We start from the raw sequence: 16,356 nt of genomic DNA, 5'->3' as shown, positions 1-16,356 counted from the left end.
AAACCTTCTTCTATTGGTGTTAAAACCTTCTTCTATTGTGTTAAAACCTTCTTCTATTGTGTTAAAACCTTCTTCTATTGTGTTAAAACCTTCTTCTATTGGTGTTAAAACCTTCTTCTATTGGTGTTAAAACCTTCTTCTATTGTGTTAAAACCTTCTATTGTGTTAAAACCTTCTATTGTGTTAAAACCTTCTTCTATTGTGTTAAAACCTTCTTCTATTGTGTTAAAACCTTCTTCTATTGGTGTTAAAACCTTCTTCTATTGTGTTAAAACCTTCTTCTATTGGTGTTAAAACCTTCTATTGTGTTAAAACCTTCTATTGGTGTTAAAACCTTCTTCTATTGTGTTAAAACCTTCTTCTATTGGTGTTAAAACCTGCCATGCATGGTTGTATGTCTTCAAGTTATGTGGCATAGCCACATGTTACTCATGCACACGCAACGAAGATTGCACACACACACACACACACACACACACACACACCTGCATACGCACAAGCACACACACACCGCCCACACACACACACATGCCTATACATTTGCAAGCACACCAACACACAATAAATATGCACACATATTAATGCAGGTAAAGGCAGAATAAGCATTATGGGTAAATACATAAAAATGTACACAGCAGCACAAGTAATCAAATACAACATTAACACACACACACAAAGCATTTATTTTACCCCCGGTCTCCTGAGTCAGTTCTTCCTCCATACTGTACTGTCTCTGTTCCCTCTCCTCACCTCCTCCTTCCCCCTTGAAGAAGAATAAAGACGGGAAGTACATCACTGTGTGTGTTTTTGTGTATGTGTAGTGGAGGTCATTTATCTTCTGATTATTCAGGAGGGATATCATTACAAATCTGTACATCTTCTTCGCTGCACAGAACAATGGTATTTATAGTAACTGATTGCTCTCCTCTTCTTCTGTACGGTGTGTGTGTGAGTGAGTAGGAGAGTGAGTGAGTAAGGTAGTGAGCGAGAAAGAGAGAGAGAGAGAGAGAGAGATTGAGAGAGAGAGTGAGTGAGTGAGAGAGAAAGATAGAGAGCGTGAGTGTGTGAAGGCAGCTGCCCACTATGTGACTTTACGGGCCGTCTCCGACATGACAGGTCTTGACACTCAGTCTTTGCCGTCCAGACAGTGGTCAACACCCCACGAGGAGACTGGGAACATGTGGGGGGGACACACATGAAGACTCTGATTATCTGCTCTTTCTCCTCTGAGAACTAATGCCAAATCCCACGGGAATATGTCTACTCTACTTAATGGCTGCTTATGGTTCCACGTCGACGCAACGCAGGGACCACGCAGACGTTTCGACACAGTGGTGAACCTGTTTTGGTTCTGCGTCGGGTTTTAGTGAGCGCATCGATCACAGCCCTTGCTTCTGCGTCGCCTCGACGCAAGGTTACAAATTTTGGGAGGCGCACGTCAGGCACCTGCGGTGGACGCAAGGAGGGTCCGCAAGGACGTAACGGGGCCGTCAACCCCCCCTTTAGACAGGGATGAGGTCTGCAAGGTGTGTTTGTGTAATAGCTGCCGGATTCATTGACAAGTCACTAATGAACCGTGCATTCATTCTGATTCAACCCTGTGTTTTTGCTAGACAATAGGGTTGGTTGCTTTGGTAAAAGTTAAGCAGCAGTTAAAGCCATTTCAAATTGAACGGAAGACAAAGCCTGGGTTTGTGTCTGATTGTCAACAAATTAATCCCGAGTCATCCGTTTCAAGTAATGGGCCGCTTGTTTTTTCCCAGTGGCTGTTGCCACCGTAATCACTCTGACTTCAGTCTCTGTACCTCCGACACTACACAGGTCGGGTCCAATAATAATATCAAACGTACAACGACACGACAATCAGTGGCAACTTCTGTCTGATGGTTCCGCTGCTCTTCCCCTGCCCCCCCCCCCCCCCCCCCCTCTCACAGACAGAGATTACACACTCATTATTGGGGGCTTAGTAGCCTAGTGGGTAGGAGCCTTAAGCTGAATGTAAACATTAGTAAATGTGTCTGTGACTCTAAATAATATAGTTTGGCTCCTGTCCTGTCTGTCCAATCATTTCCATGATTGCAAATACTATATTTGCACTGGAGGATTTCAAATGCCTACTTAAGTCTGAAATGGCTGGCCACATACATATGGATGTGTCCTCAGATGTGAGCCTCAAACAGGACCAGTGGTTTGCTGCTACCATGGAGTAAATACTGCCCGGAACAGAATCGGTGCTTTGTCTCGTCTCTTCAGACGTCACACGTCTGGTTCTAAGCTTGACGTCCCCCGTGTGGGATTGTCAACTGACAGGTTCCCATAGTCCCCTGGCCCCGCCCACAAGAGGGGGCGTTGACATCATACCGGGCTGCGGGTGGGTGACTCTGACATGCTGCCAAAACTCGGGCGGCTCATCTGTGCCAGCGACGTCCCGTAGCGTAAAGCGGCGTACACAGGATCTAGACGCGCGCGCCCAGCCTCTGAAAGCACACAGAAACCCACACAATGGGTGCACAACGACACACACACACACACACACACACACACACACACTGCAAAACAAACAGACTCATTTGGGTCACGTATGTACACACGCCATGCTAATGCACGCACACGCACACACACACACACACACACACACACACACACACACACAGAGGTATGATTTTTGTACATGCACACACGCTACACAAATGCATGCACTTCGTTTACATTCAGACACAGGCACACGTGCAAACACGTGTGTGCGCACACACACACACACACACACACACACACACACACACACACAGTAATGGCTAGCCTTCCTGCGTACTGTAAACACACTCATTACGTGAACCCACACATTTCTAAAAGTACAGGAGGCGTTGAAGTTGAACACTGTACACTGTGACTATTGTTCTCCTTGCCTCTCAGGACCCGCTATATTTAGATCACACAGCACCAAAGACCCAGAGTGGCCCACTTAAAACAGGAGAGAACCATAAGGACCGAGGAGGACGGTTAAATATGTCTTCGTGCTGCTTGACTTCCTGTCATCGCCAAAAAGATCATTGGTCCAAAATAACATGGATGTTAATGTGCGGTCGGATGAGTCAGGAGGAGGAGGACATTCTTTTGGGCGATTGAATATATTTTTTTTTATCGATTTTTTAGAATGCCATTGAAGCAAAGTCAAAGATTAAATCAGGGATTCGGATAGAAATGGGCCCTAAAAATAAAGAATAAGCACGGGCCAAAATAAAACCTAGACCGCTAATGTATTCAGATTGTTCATGGCAACACATTACCACTGTGCACACAATGTTCGTTTTCCCTCGTTAAAGGTCAGACCCTAGATACCCGAACCAGAGAACCAGGCTGCTGCGTCAACGTGTGTACCTGCAGAGCAACATGTGCTTGAGGTTTCCCTCCAGTCAAGAAACTAACATCGCTGGTTTCCTCAGCGCTGTAGGACAAGTTTAAACTGCAAAAAATTGAGAAGGAGCTCCATTTATTTTGCCCGCAAGGATAATGTCCGACACAGCTTACTGTGACAAGTTAGCGTAAGCACACACAAACAAACATACATGCCTACATACATACAGTATGCACACGCACACACATTCACACACATTGCTACATGCAAAGCAATACAGTAAAACACACATTGTACATTGAAACATCATTTCCACACAAACAAGAACCTTATCGGTCATTATGATGTCTGGAATAATTGAGTCAAATTTACACACACCTACACACAAACACACACACACACACACACACACACACACACACACACACACACACACACACACACACACACACACACACACACACACACACACACACACACACACACACACACACACACACACACACACACAGCCTTACCTTGGCTGGGCTGGGCCTCCTTGACGACGGCCAGTTGGTCGTTGATGAGCATGGGCGATGTGAAGTTTCTCTTGAACGCTCCAGACTAATGGACAGCGAGGAGAAACTGTAATTATACACTCACACATTTTGCGGTTCCCATAAATCTTTTGTTTAAAGGTGTGCGCTTTGAGACAAGGTGCTTCTGCTACAGAGCAGCCATTGAAGGCCATTAACCAGGTTGTGTTATTCGTATTGGTTAAAACTGGATTTTCTGCAAGCACAAATAGCTTGCTCAATGATGCGCGCTGGACAAGAGGACTCTCTCAATGTGCAGGTCATGGATACCTCACGCATTGTGACCACATGTCAACCATTAACGTGATGAGAAGCTAGGGGCGCCAGACGTTGTTGTGCAAGTACGCCAATGCACGGGTAAAATCATTTGTTATTTTAACAAGAAGTTAAGCACAGTGACAGTTTTGATTGACGCTATCACTTTTCCTTTGGTACAACTTGGGTTTAAGCTATGGGTCCAGAAGGAATGCATTGAGGAAACAACATGCTGTTGATCCATGATTTTTAGCGCTTTTTCTGTTGGTCGTCAAACCTTTGATAAAATCCTATTGGTAAATTTACTGTAATCAAACACACACACACACACATCATCTTCCTCACACTTCCTCTTTCAGAATCTAGTAAATACGTTTCATGTGGCAGTCAAGCCAAGCCTGAGCATGAATACAACGTGATGATGATGATGATGATGATGATGATGATGATGAGGTTTCTTTCAGAGTCTCTGATTGTCAGCTGGTGTTGCAGGCCGGTTCCAGAGAATTATGACATTGGCTGTAATCAAAATCCTCAGCGCCATCCAGCCTTACCAATAAGCAATCTCTATCTTGGCTGTAAGGAGATATTCATATAAAATAAGTGGCGCTGTGTAGTCTATGTATCACATATTTTAAGGTCATATTTTAACGTCTTGTATTCCCAAAACACTTGAGAGTAAATGTGACACTGTGTGCGCCAACGGGTATGTTTTCCTCCCCCGCCTCAAGGTTACTGAACAAAGCACGTAGAGAGTGAGCTGTGAGGAGGCTGGTGCATTGAAGTGATCCCTTCTGCCTGCCCATGCAACAGGATGGCTTGTCGGGAGTCGAATGTGTGTTTTTATGAACAACAATAGCTGTCTAAGCCCCCTAAGGGGACCTATGTGCTGTTCACTCCACGGACACGAACACCTTTTACTGGTGGAAAACATTGAAATAATAAATAACATTTAATGCAACATTTAATGGACGTAAGCCCCTGCCCACCTGGCCATGTGGAGTCTTACGTGTGTAAGTGTAGTTAGTATTTTTGCAAGCATGGTGTGTGTGTGTGTGTGTGTGTGTCCTAGTTCATGGTTAAAGTGCATGTGTTTTGTGAGCGCTGGTGCACGTGTCACCAGGTGCATAGTGCACGTGGTTGCAAGCGTGGGCAAAAAGACGCACCTTTCCATGACACAGCTGCTGAGATAATTCCGACGTGCACCACAGGTGAGCTGCGATCTTGCAGGTCCTGCAGCGAAGGGCTTGTTTGGAGTTACCTGATGAACAACAGAGACAAGAGGGCGAGATCAGAGGTGAGACAGAGAGAGAGAGAGATCATCCCCTTTCCCAGGGTGGCCTTGTGACTCACTCCATGTGAGTCACAAGGCCAGTGAGTGAATGAGGATGATACAAATGCAATAAACCACAATGATCTCGGATATCGACAGGCGTCTCCCGGTGGTGGTTAAGTCCCATACCAGTTTTTGTGATGTTTGGCACGGTGAGCAAGAGCTTGATAATAAATGTCTCTGCTTACAAAACACACACACACACACACACAGTATAAACACAGAGACGCTTCAATTAAAACAAAATTTTGGACATTATATTGCAATTGTATTTTTCTCGGATGATTAGAGACACAGTGTTTTCACATTAAGTGGTAAAACACAGCTTTTGTTTATCAATTTCTTGGTTTGTAGTTTTTAAATACCCAGAGTTATCGACTTGGAATGGTGTCCACACTGGAAAACACCATACAGACACAGTGTTGATTCACTTTCATCCAGCTCAAATGACTTATTTTGTTGATGTTGACGGCTATATTGGGCTGTGTCTAAGGCAAGTTATACAGTTAAAGTCATTAAAGTCAATTACCATAGACGCTGATCTATGTCTCTGCTGGTGGGTGATTTTTCAGCAACATAGGAAATGAACAGCGGCTGACACACATTCACACACCCAGAAAATATTTACAGGGATTGGAGAACAACACCACAATAAGCACCGTTAAACGCACAGAAAGTAATAATCAATGCCACTAATATGATTTAGATGTGATTAAGATTTAAAAAGGCCCACATAAAAAATAAATCATCTATTTATATATACTCCTATCTATCTATCTATGTTCTGCAACTATTATTACTATAATAATATATTACCGAGGAGTAGTTAATTGTTAGGAGTAGAACATCATCTGATCAGTCCTCTGATCTCATTAGGCTTTCTAGATAACATGAACACAGTTCCATGTACCACCACTATAACACCGCGAGGATGATGATGACGGTAAGAACAGGAACGAAAGGAGCAAAAGCAAGGGAAAGCAACAACTGTTGTATCTAGGCCCATAAAGCAACATGAAAGTGCATGCAGAGGCACTGAAACTAAAAAAATAATTATTCAAATGGGACCTGTAATTAATCATGATGACAGGAAGTAGATTAAACATTATAGGATGCTCCGATGACCTTCATGCAAACCACACACTTCATCAAAGCTCCCCTGCACACAGACACACACACATACAGTGCATACTGCACTATAACACAGCAAAAGTTGTGCTAACATTTTCTTGAGAGTTACAGGGCTGTGTTGGTGTGCAAAGTCTAATCACATGGCACATGAATGCCTTTTTTTATTCAAAGAGGGAGATGTGTGCTTTTCTCACTGACCAAGGCCACATGAACCTCTCAAGTGAATGAGACTAAAAGCCATTAATGACATTGGACCTGGAAGTAAAGTTAATGTCTGCCGTAGCCTCCAGCATTCTTGCACCCGTCCCCTAGCTCCTCTTTCTCTTTACACATGTCAAATACTAGCGATCTCAACACCGGCACGCACAACCACAGTGAAAAGTGAACAACGGACGAAGCCCCACATCACGATAGAACAACAAACCCAAACAGACAGACAGGGCAGCACTCGGGCTAGAAAAAAGAAAAGAAAAAATAACCATAGGCGCCGGCATGGCCTGGTAGGTACGCCTTACCCACAATCATGTGCTTGCAGTGCTGGCAGCTGGTGGGCTTGCGGAACACATGCTCCTGGAAGGAGTGCGTTATCTGTGGCCCCGGGGCCCTGGCGGCGCTGGACAGCGACGGGCTGAGGGAGGGGGAGTGGGAGCAGAGGGAGGGGTTCGGGCTTAGCGACGGCGAGAGGGACGGCGAGCGGTCGTTGGCGAGCGGGGAGGCGGGCCGCTGCAGCGGCGCCGGCGAGTAGGGCGAAGGCGACGGCGCCTCGGTGATGAAGTCCGGCGGCAGACGGGCGTCGCTGTTGGACCTCTGGAAGAAGTTCTCCACGCTCTTGCTGCGCATGATTGTCTTGAAGGACAAGGAGCGCTTCAGTCTCTGGAGCTGCGCACGCACGCGCACACATGCGCACATGCACACACACACACACACACACGCACACATACACACACACACGCAGACACATACACATACACAAACAGACGAATGCACAGGCACACATAGGAAGTAAAGTACATAGAAGAATTGAAAGAGAGAACAACAAGTGCACGCGAATGAAACACCGGCAGCAATAAACAACACAGTGTGCTGTGATCTTTACACCTGTGGGAGAAAAATGACTAACACAATATAATATCTTATCGGAAAAACAACACAATAAAAACAGACCTACCAGGACCCCCTTGGGCCAAGGCTCAACCTTAATTCCTTAGCAATTATGTTGAATGGGGTCGTGTTTGTTTGTCCCCAGTCAGGGACGATAGGCCTGCTCCTTTGACAGCACCCCCGGCTATACAGACCGTTAACGGCTGCATGTGAAGGGGATCTTCATGATGAGGCTGGCTGGCTGAGGCGCCTTGGTGATGAAACGTGACAGGACGGTCCTCTATCACCAATGAATCTATCGTAAATCCTAATAACAAAATAAGCACTATTATTTTGGCCACTCTGGGCCTGACGGAAGGCCATCATCATCATGCCATGCTGCTGCACTGACCTGCGCTAATGTCCGGGCAACCATGAGATTATACGCGCAGACAAACACACAAGCACGCACGCCTCTGGTGCACTACGGGCAGACAAAATTGCATAGTAGGCATTAGGCCATTATCCTCCTGGAGTCTACTGCCGTGACAAGCCTTGATTGTGCCTTATTAGCTGCATCGACTGGCCAATCAAGAAGCAAAGATAGCACATCTTTACAACTGTCAGCCTTGAGAAGTGCTGCCAGTTCCTCATACACCCAACGTTAATCTGATAAGGCTACATGTCGCCTGGTAGTTGCTAGTTTAGGCCTAACGGGCTGGATATTTGTTAACATGATGTGCAGTGACAATAGGGGGGAAGGTGTGTGTGTGTGTGTGTGTGTATGTGTGTATGTGTGTTAAACTGTCCCTAGTGGGAGGAATACATCAACAGAAGACAGACTGGTGGACAGATGATTGGTATGCCACAGACATGTGTGTGTGTCTATCCAATCTGTCCGTCCGTCTGACTCTGTCCACTCTGCACATTGCATGATCACAGGCCCCCTGTACTACAGTGTGTGTGTGTGTGTGTGTGTGTGTGTGTGTGTGGGAGGGAGGCAGAAATCAACTGAACTATGGTACGTGACTTGTCTGTTCATCACGGCAGAATGCTATGATAATGTATTATTATTAGGCATGAGGGCTGTTTTTTTACACAATATGCTCATGAATTCGAACCAACATGTCAAATTGTCCAAAAGAGGGTCATAGCATTAAAATATACCTACCAATTATGTTCTTTCCCTTTGTGAAGTATAATTTCTAATCATAATTCGTTTTTATAACAAAATTGGGTATGGTAATGATGCGTCACTATTCCTTCTGGGCTTTGATGAAACATGTAATGACAGACACATACTTTAATTGAATTATATAACTAATAGCCCTACATCCTCAAAAATAATATAGTATTCCTTACTTTTATTTTTTAACTCATGAAAATAAATTGAATGAATGCCATTGCCTCTTGGCTCGGGAGGTAGAGCGGGCAGACGGAAGGTTCCCGGTTTGATCCCAGGCTCCTCCTAACCGAAGACAAGGTGTACCTGAGCAAGACACCTAACCCTCACCGCTCTAGAATACCTGGCTGTCGCCTTGCTTGTCTCTGTATTAATGGGTGAATTTGAACCAATAGTTGGGTTGAGTGTTAATTAGGGTTAACCCTAACACCCCATTAAATAATGTATACATTAATACTGTACATACCATGAATACCATCAATTACTGTACCCTTATTGTAAAGGGATACTAATAATTGTGCTTTGAGTGGCTGTCACTGGTCTGAAAAGCTCTGTATAAATGCAGGCCATTTACCAATGTTCAACTGAGCATTTTGGATGGGCGTTCTTGCATTGTAGTCACAGTGCTTGGTCATTTTACGTCTGGGACATTGACTTCTATACTTTCTTTGGCTGGCTTCCATGATGATGAGGGGCACTCATCTCTCTGAGACACACGGCAGCAGGTCTGCTCTGTGCGCGCCCATAACGACAGGAGCCAATCAGCATCGACAGATTGAACGGCTCTTCAAAACCTTTCTATAGCCGCCAAACCACTCAACTATTGGCAAATTATGTTGAAATACAAAAATGCACCTTGTCAAATGCACTGGAGATTCATCCTCTATCAAGGAGCACGTGGATTCCAGTTTTAATGTACAAATCCCTTCACACATTTCAGTAGAAATAAAAACCCACGCAAAATCATTAGCACGTTGAGACATTAGACCTGTTTCTGTTTATTGTGTTAAGTGTGTGACTGCATTTCGCCTCCCATGTGAAGACCAGTCGGTGAATGAGGTGTAATAAATACTAATGTAAATGTCACACTATCATCCAGTCTGGGATTGTCATGTTGATTTATAAACTAATGTGGTCCGTATGGCTGCCTGTTCCATGAGTCACTAGATAATTTCAAACAGAACGTCCAATCATAGACCTCCAGGCCCTAAAGTAGTGACAGGCTTCAGCAGTATTGCTCTGTGAAGAGGTCCTCATTCCATTCTCTTTCTTCAGCAGGTCTACCTGAACATAGGGCTGGGCCACATGGAAAAATTATAATTATGGGGAATTCTACACAATATTGATAAGTACATATCCTGAGATGTTTTTGAAATAGGGTCATTATATTGAAGTATATGAACAATATAAGTATGGTATCAATATTCTCAAAGTTAAAACCTCATATTTGATCATTTTAAGGGCACATCTTCTCATCGTAATTAATTAGGGCATCGCAACTCGCCAATCTCTATCTATCTTTTTGTTCTTCAGTGAGTGACATGTACGAAGTCCCCTTTTTGAATATGAGGGGGACATGATGGCTGCAACGGATTCATTTCAGAATCAGAAAGATCAATTCCTGCTGAAGCTCCTTGATATGCATTGGAGAAATGCAGATTCATAGGAGTTCATAGTAGAGTATGAGACACGACGAGAGGCACACGCACACACAGTGCTCATCGCTTGCGCTATGACATTTCTCTGTTTGCACATTCGCTAAAACACACACAAACAAAAAAAAATGTACTACCCTCTGAAAACACAACAAAAACACTGAAATTACTCTGAAAAAGTAATTTTTTGTTATTCATGTTGGTAAGGTAAATGGTGTTACATCTGATCAAAAAAAAGGAAACCTTTGCTTACTTGTCACACTTCGTCAACACAGAGCAAGTTTATCTGTCCTGACAAACCTACAACTAGGATATCAAAACAGAGCAAGTACTCACTTCTCGACAATCTAATTTGCTCTTCAATTACACTTTTTTCAACCGTGGCAACAAACAAGCCACAGATCACAGATTAAAAGGCCCTTCTTGTAATTCTCCCAACTCCTCTATCACCATCTTTTGTTTTATTGTATATTATTGCCGCTATCAATCTCAGGGGTATTGCTACAGGCAACAATCCACGGATCATCTCTTGGTGTCTGCCATCCTTCACTAATCATAAATAAGAATGCCTCTAGGCCATGGGGTCGTCGTATTACCTCTGATACGACGGGTGAAAATTAGAGCGTATCCCTTGTTTGCGTCTCAAGAAGATGCTGGCTTCTTGATTAGTAGTTTTAAATAGAGACAAGCCAATCGATTACAAGAGTGAGTATTATTATTAGAAGAGAATTCCCTCCAAGGCCTTTTAATTTCCTGGGATTGTCCGACCTGTTCTCCTGGGGTCTTAACAATTGCATTGGACCATTAACACCCTAAACACAAATTGTTCCACCCATAGATTTGAACTATAGGTCGGCATGAATTAACCGTGTAACCGCAAAAAATACGATTTTTTTGCTTTTGGCAATAGTTTGAAATTGAAGCGTCAACTGATGTATAACCTAACCTGTTGCCTCAGCAATGGATGACAAGGATCAGTCAATCAAGAGTCGACTTTAGGTTAAAGGTCACCGTTTCAAATCAATTAGTCTCTGAGCCTTTGGGTATGGGCGCAGCAGAACAAGTGTCAACTGCGGGACAAAGGGAGTGATTGAAGATCCAGACGGCAGAGCATTGTGTTGTCTGTGATCTACGGTGACATTGTTGGTTGCGCTACTAGGCATGAGCGCACTCATTGGATGTTATACGAGGATGCAAATGGTGTGTAAGAGATGTAGATAGGTGTGCTACACAGAGTCACACCATACTGTTTTTTTGTTGTTATAAAACAATTAAGTTAAAAAAAAGCCTAAAACTTGGTTGATTTGGAAAACCCCAATGCGTTGGCACTTTGAAAAGCTGAGCTATAGTCATTCTAATGAGAGCTCTTAAACTTATGTTCACAAACACAGGAAAGGTATCTCATTGCCGTCCGTTCTAATGCATTGTCAATAGGCTTAATGAATGAATATGTTAATGCCGGGGTGTGATGTGAACACCCGGGGTAGGCTAAATGATGGATAGGTGGACGGAGCAGCTGACATCATATGACGTAAGAGTGTTAAATAATAATAGTGACGCACGACGCTCTCAAGAGTTACTTTAATGTTGTGTGTGGCTATATCATTCGATAGTTAAATTCATATATATATAATATGATACAATTACAGATAATTAATTTGTTAATAATCGATGAACTATAACAACATAAAGTTGAACGCACGTCCTGAAAAAGGCTTACCCATTTTAAATTAAATGCAGACCATTTTTATTTCATGTAGCTAGCCAAGGACAAAAACCCAACACCAAATGTAACGTTACTTGTTGTAGCCTACCTTTGTGGATACCGGCTGAATGGATAGTATAGTGCTCGGACAGCGCTGGAGTTGCGAGTCATTCTCCATCTCGTTAATTTCCGTCATCACCAAATGTGTCAAGTAAGTCCGTGTTTTTCTGTCAACCCGTAGGCTAACCTTAAAAGCGCACAACGTGAAACAGCTTTCGTGGTCGTTGTTGAGGAAGAGCGTGCAGTTTGTTCTCCATGCAAGGTGGACAGCACGTGCCACAGTTAGGCTATTCACATCAAAGTGATGAGCGCGCTAACGTGGAGCACGGCTTCTGTGGCCATCTGTGCCCCCGCGCCGTGAACTGTGATGTCCAAAAGGTCGAAAAGGCACAACAGAAATGCACTGCAGGTGTCCAACTTAGGTTAGGTGAGGATAAGCATAATACAGAGAAGGCTGACCCGGCGCGTTGAAGTTAAAAGCCAACATTTAAGATCAGTAAGATCCAGATTGTCCACCCTGCAGTTGTCAAAAAAGAAACTGCCAGTCGTGCACAATAAAATAAGAAAAATACCAGAATATGATGGTATTGTCTGTAGGTCTATAGACCCAGCAATATATTTAATTTAACCCCAACTAAAGCACGCCTTCCCGTGTGTATGATGGACGTGATTGGAGCAGTTTTACAACCGAGTCAGATACCAGTCGGTCCACGTAGGTGTGGCTTGTGATGATGAGGACCGTACCAATCTGATGTGACAGTAACCAGGGTCGAATATGCGGTAAAGAACAAAGAGCGTTGAGCGCATTCAACATGTTTTATAAATAAATTAATTAATTAAACGGCTGCTATTTTCAATCACCTTAAATCAGACGAAAATAATCACCCGTTTGTAAATGGCAAATGTAGGTGTAAAAAAAAAAGAAGGTTTTTAGTTTATTACACATTTATTATTAGCCATTTTCTGCCTGGGATCATTAACGTAATCAGATTTGGATTATGCGTAGGCCTACACATAATGTAGGCTATTACAATTTTAATACATTACGAACGTAACCTACATTTATAAAATTTGGTTCAGGAAGAGATCCTTCTCAACGGAAGTCTTCTACTTTGGAACGACTCTTATTTTTTTTTTTTATTTTTTTTTATTGAAGGCTGATTCATTTACATAAATCAAGGCAATAGACAACAATAAATACCTCTTAACATACAAGGCACATTAGGTAAGAGAAATAACTACGACTCTTATTGTGTTGTTTCCAATGTGAAGGAAGCATGCTCAACGGCCGCCCTTAAGGACGCCACGTCATAGAACGCCGACAAGCACTGTTCCAATGTTGAGAACACTCGGAAATTCGCGTCCGTTGTTTTTGAGAATTCCGAGATTTTTCAAGGATGCATCGATGGATCCTCAACGAGCCAAAATCCCCACAATCCTTTGTATTCACATGCTACGCGGGGTATTTAAAACATTGCTTCACACAAGTTAAGTTATTTGAACGTTTTCAAAAATATTTGTGACGTATTGCTTTTTATAGATTAATCATGTAAATTAAAACAATTAAGCTTAAAGACCTGTGCGATTCTTTTCAAAGTTTTTGCAAAGTAATGATAGGCTGTATTTAACATGGATTGATTTGTTTTAATATGAACGTAGCTGGTGTTTAAACAAACTACTGTACCCAATAACAATTACAACAATTAAAATATTACAATATTTACCACTGGCGCATTAAAAAGCGGAAGCGGAAGCGCTTCCACACTAGCAAGTCGTTCCAAACTCTGAACGCTACAATCACTAGGCAGCACTCTAGCCAGCAGTAGTGGTGGATTTCATGATTCGTTTGAATGAATCAGTTCGCATCGGTCAGTTCGCCAAGAAGAGTCGTTCGTTCGTTCGCATTTCCGGTAGCGGTGAATCATGATTCTCAGTCACTGAGTTGGTCAGACTCTGCTCCTCCCTCGTTCTCGTTCAAACGAATCGCGAATGCACGTTCTCAGCCGAGTCGGTCAGACTCAGCTCCTCCCTCGTTCTCATTCTCAAACGAATCACGATCGTGCAATGGTGCAAATGGTCATCAATCAACACAACATTAACTAAGTTCCTTTTAGCTGAGGAGTGCTTCATGTTCGGAATCGGGATGTTGTTGCCCGGCTGGCTCTCGTGACTTCTCAGTCCTCGAGTCTTCACCGCTAAACACAGTCAGTGAACGAACGGCGACTCGCGGGTCAGCGTGACTCAGCGACTAGTGGGTGGAGCTGGGAGTCGAGTCTCGGAGAACGAACGATCGTTCGTTCGTTTTAAAGAGTCGTTTGTTCGAACTGATTTGTTCGCGAACGAGCCACCACTAGCCAGTACTCTTGCCTCATCTCCATAGGACGCGACTCTCAAGGAAGCGTTCTAGCAAGGCTGCAGCCTTCACATTGGGAAACAGCCGCGGTTAGAACAGGTGTACTGCCAATTTCTGCTACCCATCAGATTTTGCTACCTAGTGATTCTGCGCATGCACATGACGATGCTGTTGAGTATTGGTGTAAAATATACTGTACCCCTGAATTTTCCAATAAAGACGTTATAATACAGTATCAAAATATGCTCCCCATATTCTTAAAGTGTACATGGAGTGAGTAGTAGTGTAAAATAACGTGATTCTGTAGTGGGAGCATCGTTTGATGAAGGCAATTGGTCAACAGATTAAATGCGCTACCAAACACATTAGGTAGCACTTTTTGATAGGGTAGCTGTCGGCGGTGGAAACGTGAGCCATAACTGAGCTGCGTCTAACCACACAATGGCACATTTCCACTGGTGGGTACGCTTCGGACCCAGCACACCTCAGCCCAGTAGTGAGGGTGCGGTATAGCCCAGCTCAGTTACAGCTCGCGTTTCCGCGTTCCCGGCTCGCGTGACACCATAGCAGCACGCCACAGTGTACCCTGCTAATAAATTCAATGAACTAGAACAACGCGACACATAAAACAAAGAGCAACAATGGAGGACTGCCAAGAAGGATGGCAAACCTTTGTGCAACAAATCTTCAATAAACTAAGCATTCGCCGTTGTCCAGAAATACCTTGCGGGTACGCGGGAGTGTTCAGGAAACGCCCCTCAGAAGTTTGTAGGCTTTGACATAAAACCGGAAAAACAGATCGTTCTTGAGACTAGACTTCATAAGAACTTTGCGCTTCTTTGCTGTGTTCACAGAGAGCAGAGGAATCGGTTATTAGTACTGCTTGCAATGGTTGAACATGAGCAAGAATTTATCAGGTGATAATTAGAATTGTAAGCTGTAATGTTAGAATGGGTGTTAAGTTCGCCACTTCGTGCTTCACTTTAGTCTATCAATGTAATGACAGCGAAATGGGCATCCATTGTTGTGACGTGAATTCTGAGGACTCGAGTAGCTTTACTTCCGCACGAAACTCTGAGCAAAAACTCCGACCCAACAGAGTGTTCAAAGAACTTTCCTCCGATCTTAAGGTCCGAACCACCGAGACTCCCAGAAACAGAGTGTTTTGAAGTTGGTTATTGGTTGCATTTCAGATCGCCTGCATTTGAGCGCATGCATGCAAGAGACTTGAGAAGATCCGCCGGAACTAGTCAGAAACACGTCAAGTTCCCACAACGTCAAGTCGGACACAGGTGCACCTCTCGTGGTTTATACAAAGATGGCCCACACAGTAAATAAGTAATCACAATGGAGGTCAACTTTTCTGCAGCCAAGGGATTTGGTTTGCCAACTGTAGTTTAATTGAAAAGTCCCTTTCATTCATCCCTTTCATTGAAGCCCCTTCCCCTCATAAAAAAAATAACATGAGTGACAAAGAAAGTTCACAAAGTCGTCTACTTTTAATAAGCACCAACTAGGGCAACCTTTTGATATGTTGAGGCCAGGGGAGTGTCTTATGTCCGCATTTATTTGAGACCAGATTCAGAACAGAAATGCAGATGGAGGGAGCTCCAGCGAGTTTTTGAAGTCATGTGACATGTCGCATAAGGAAGTTATCGCCAGCATTTCTGA

General features: G+C 43.7%; 1 protein-coding gene across 1 annotated transcript in view; it reads right to left on the bottom strand.

The window, feature by feature from the left end:
* Window positions 1-12,468, bottom strand: part of LOC311381365 (SH3 and cysteine-rich domain-containing protein 2-like) — a gene marked incomplete at both ends in the record, with an annotated part of 16,733 nt that extends 4,265 nt beyond the window's left edge. Inside the window, 6 exons of the mRNA XM_084488451.1 lie at window positions 675-763; window positions 2,362-2,477; window positions 3,874-3,958; window positions 5,352-5,446; window positions 7,165-7,528; window positions 12,382-12,468. Of these exons, the coding sequence (XP_084344577.1) occupies window positions 675-763; window positions 2,362-2,477; window positions 3,874-3,958; window positions 5,352-5,446; window positions 7,165-7,528; window positions 12,382-12,468 (836 nt within the window). The remainder of the gene's footprint in view (window positions 1-674; window positions 764-2,361; window positions 2,478-3,873; window positions 3,959-5,351; window positions 5,447-7,164; window positions 7,529-12,381) is intronic.
* Window positions 12,469-16,356: the final 3,888 nt, after the last annotated feature.

The sequence above is a fragment of the Micromesistius poutassou genome (assembly GCF_964030765.1).
Source record: "Micromesistius poutassou genome assembly, chromosome: 1".
In the NCBI taxonomy this organism is placed as follows: Eukaryota; Metazoa; Chordata; class Actinopteri; order Gadiformes; family Gadidae; genus Micromesistius; species Micromesistius poutassou.
The sequence above is the reverse complement of the archived record's forward strand: the minus strand, read 5'-3'. Positions and strand labels throughout refer to the sequence as shown.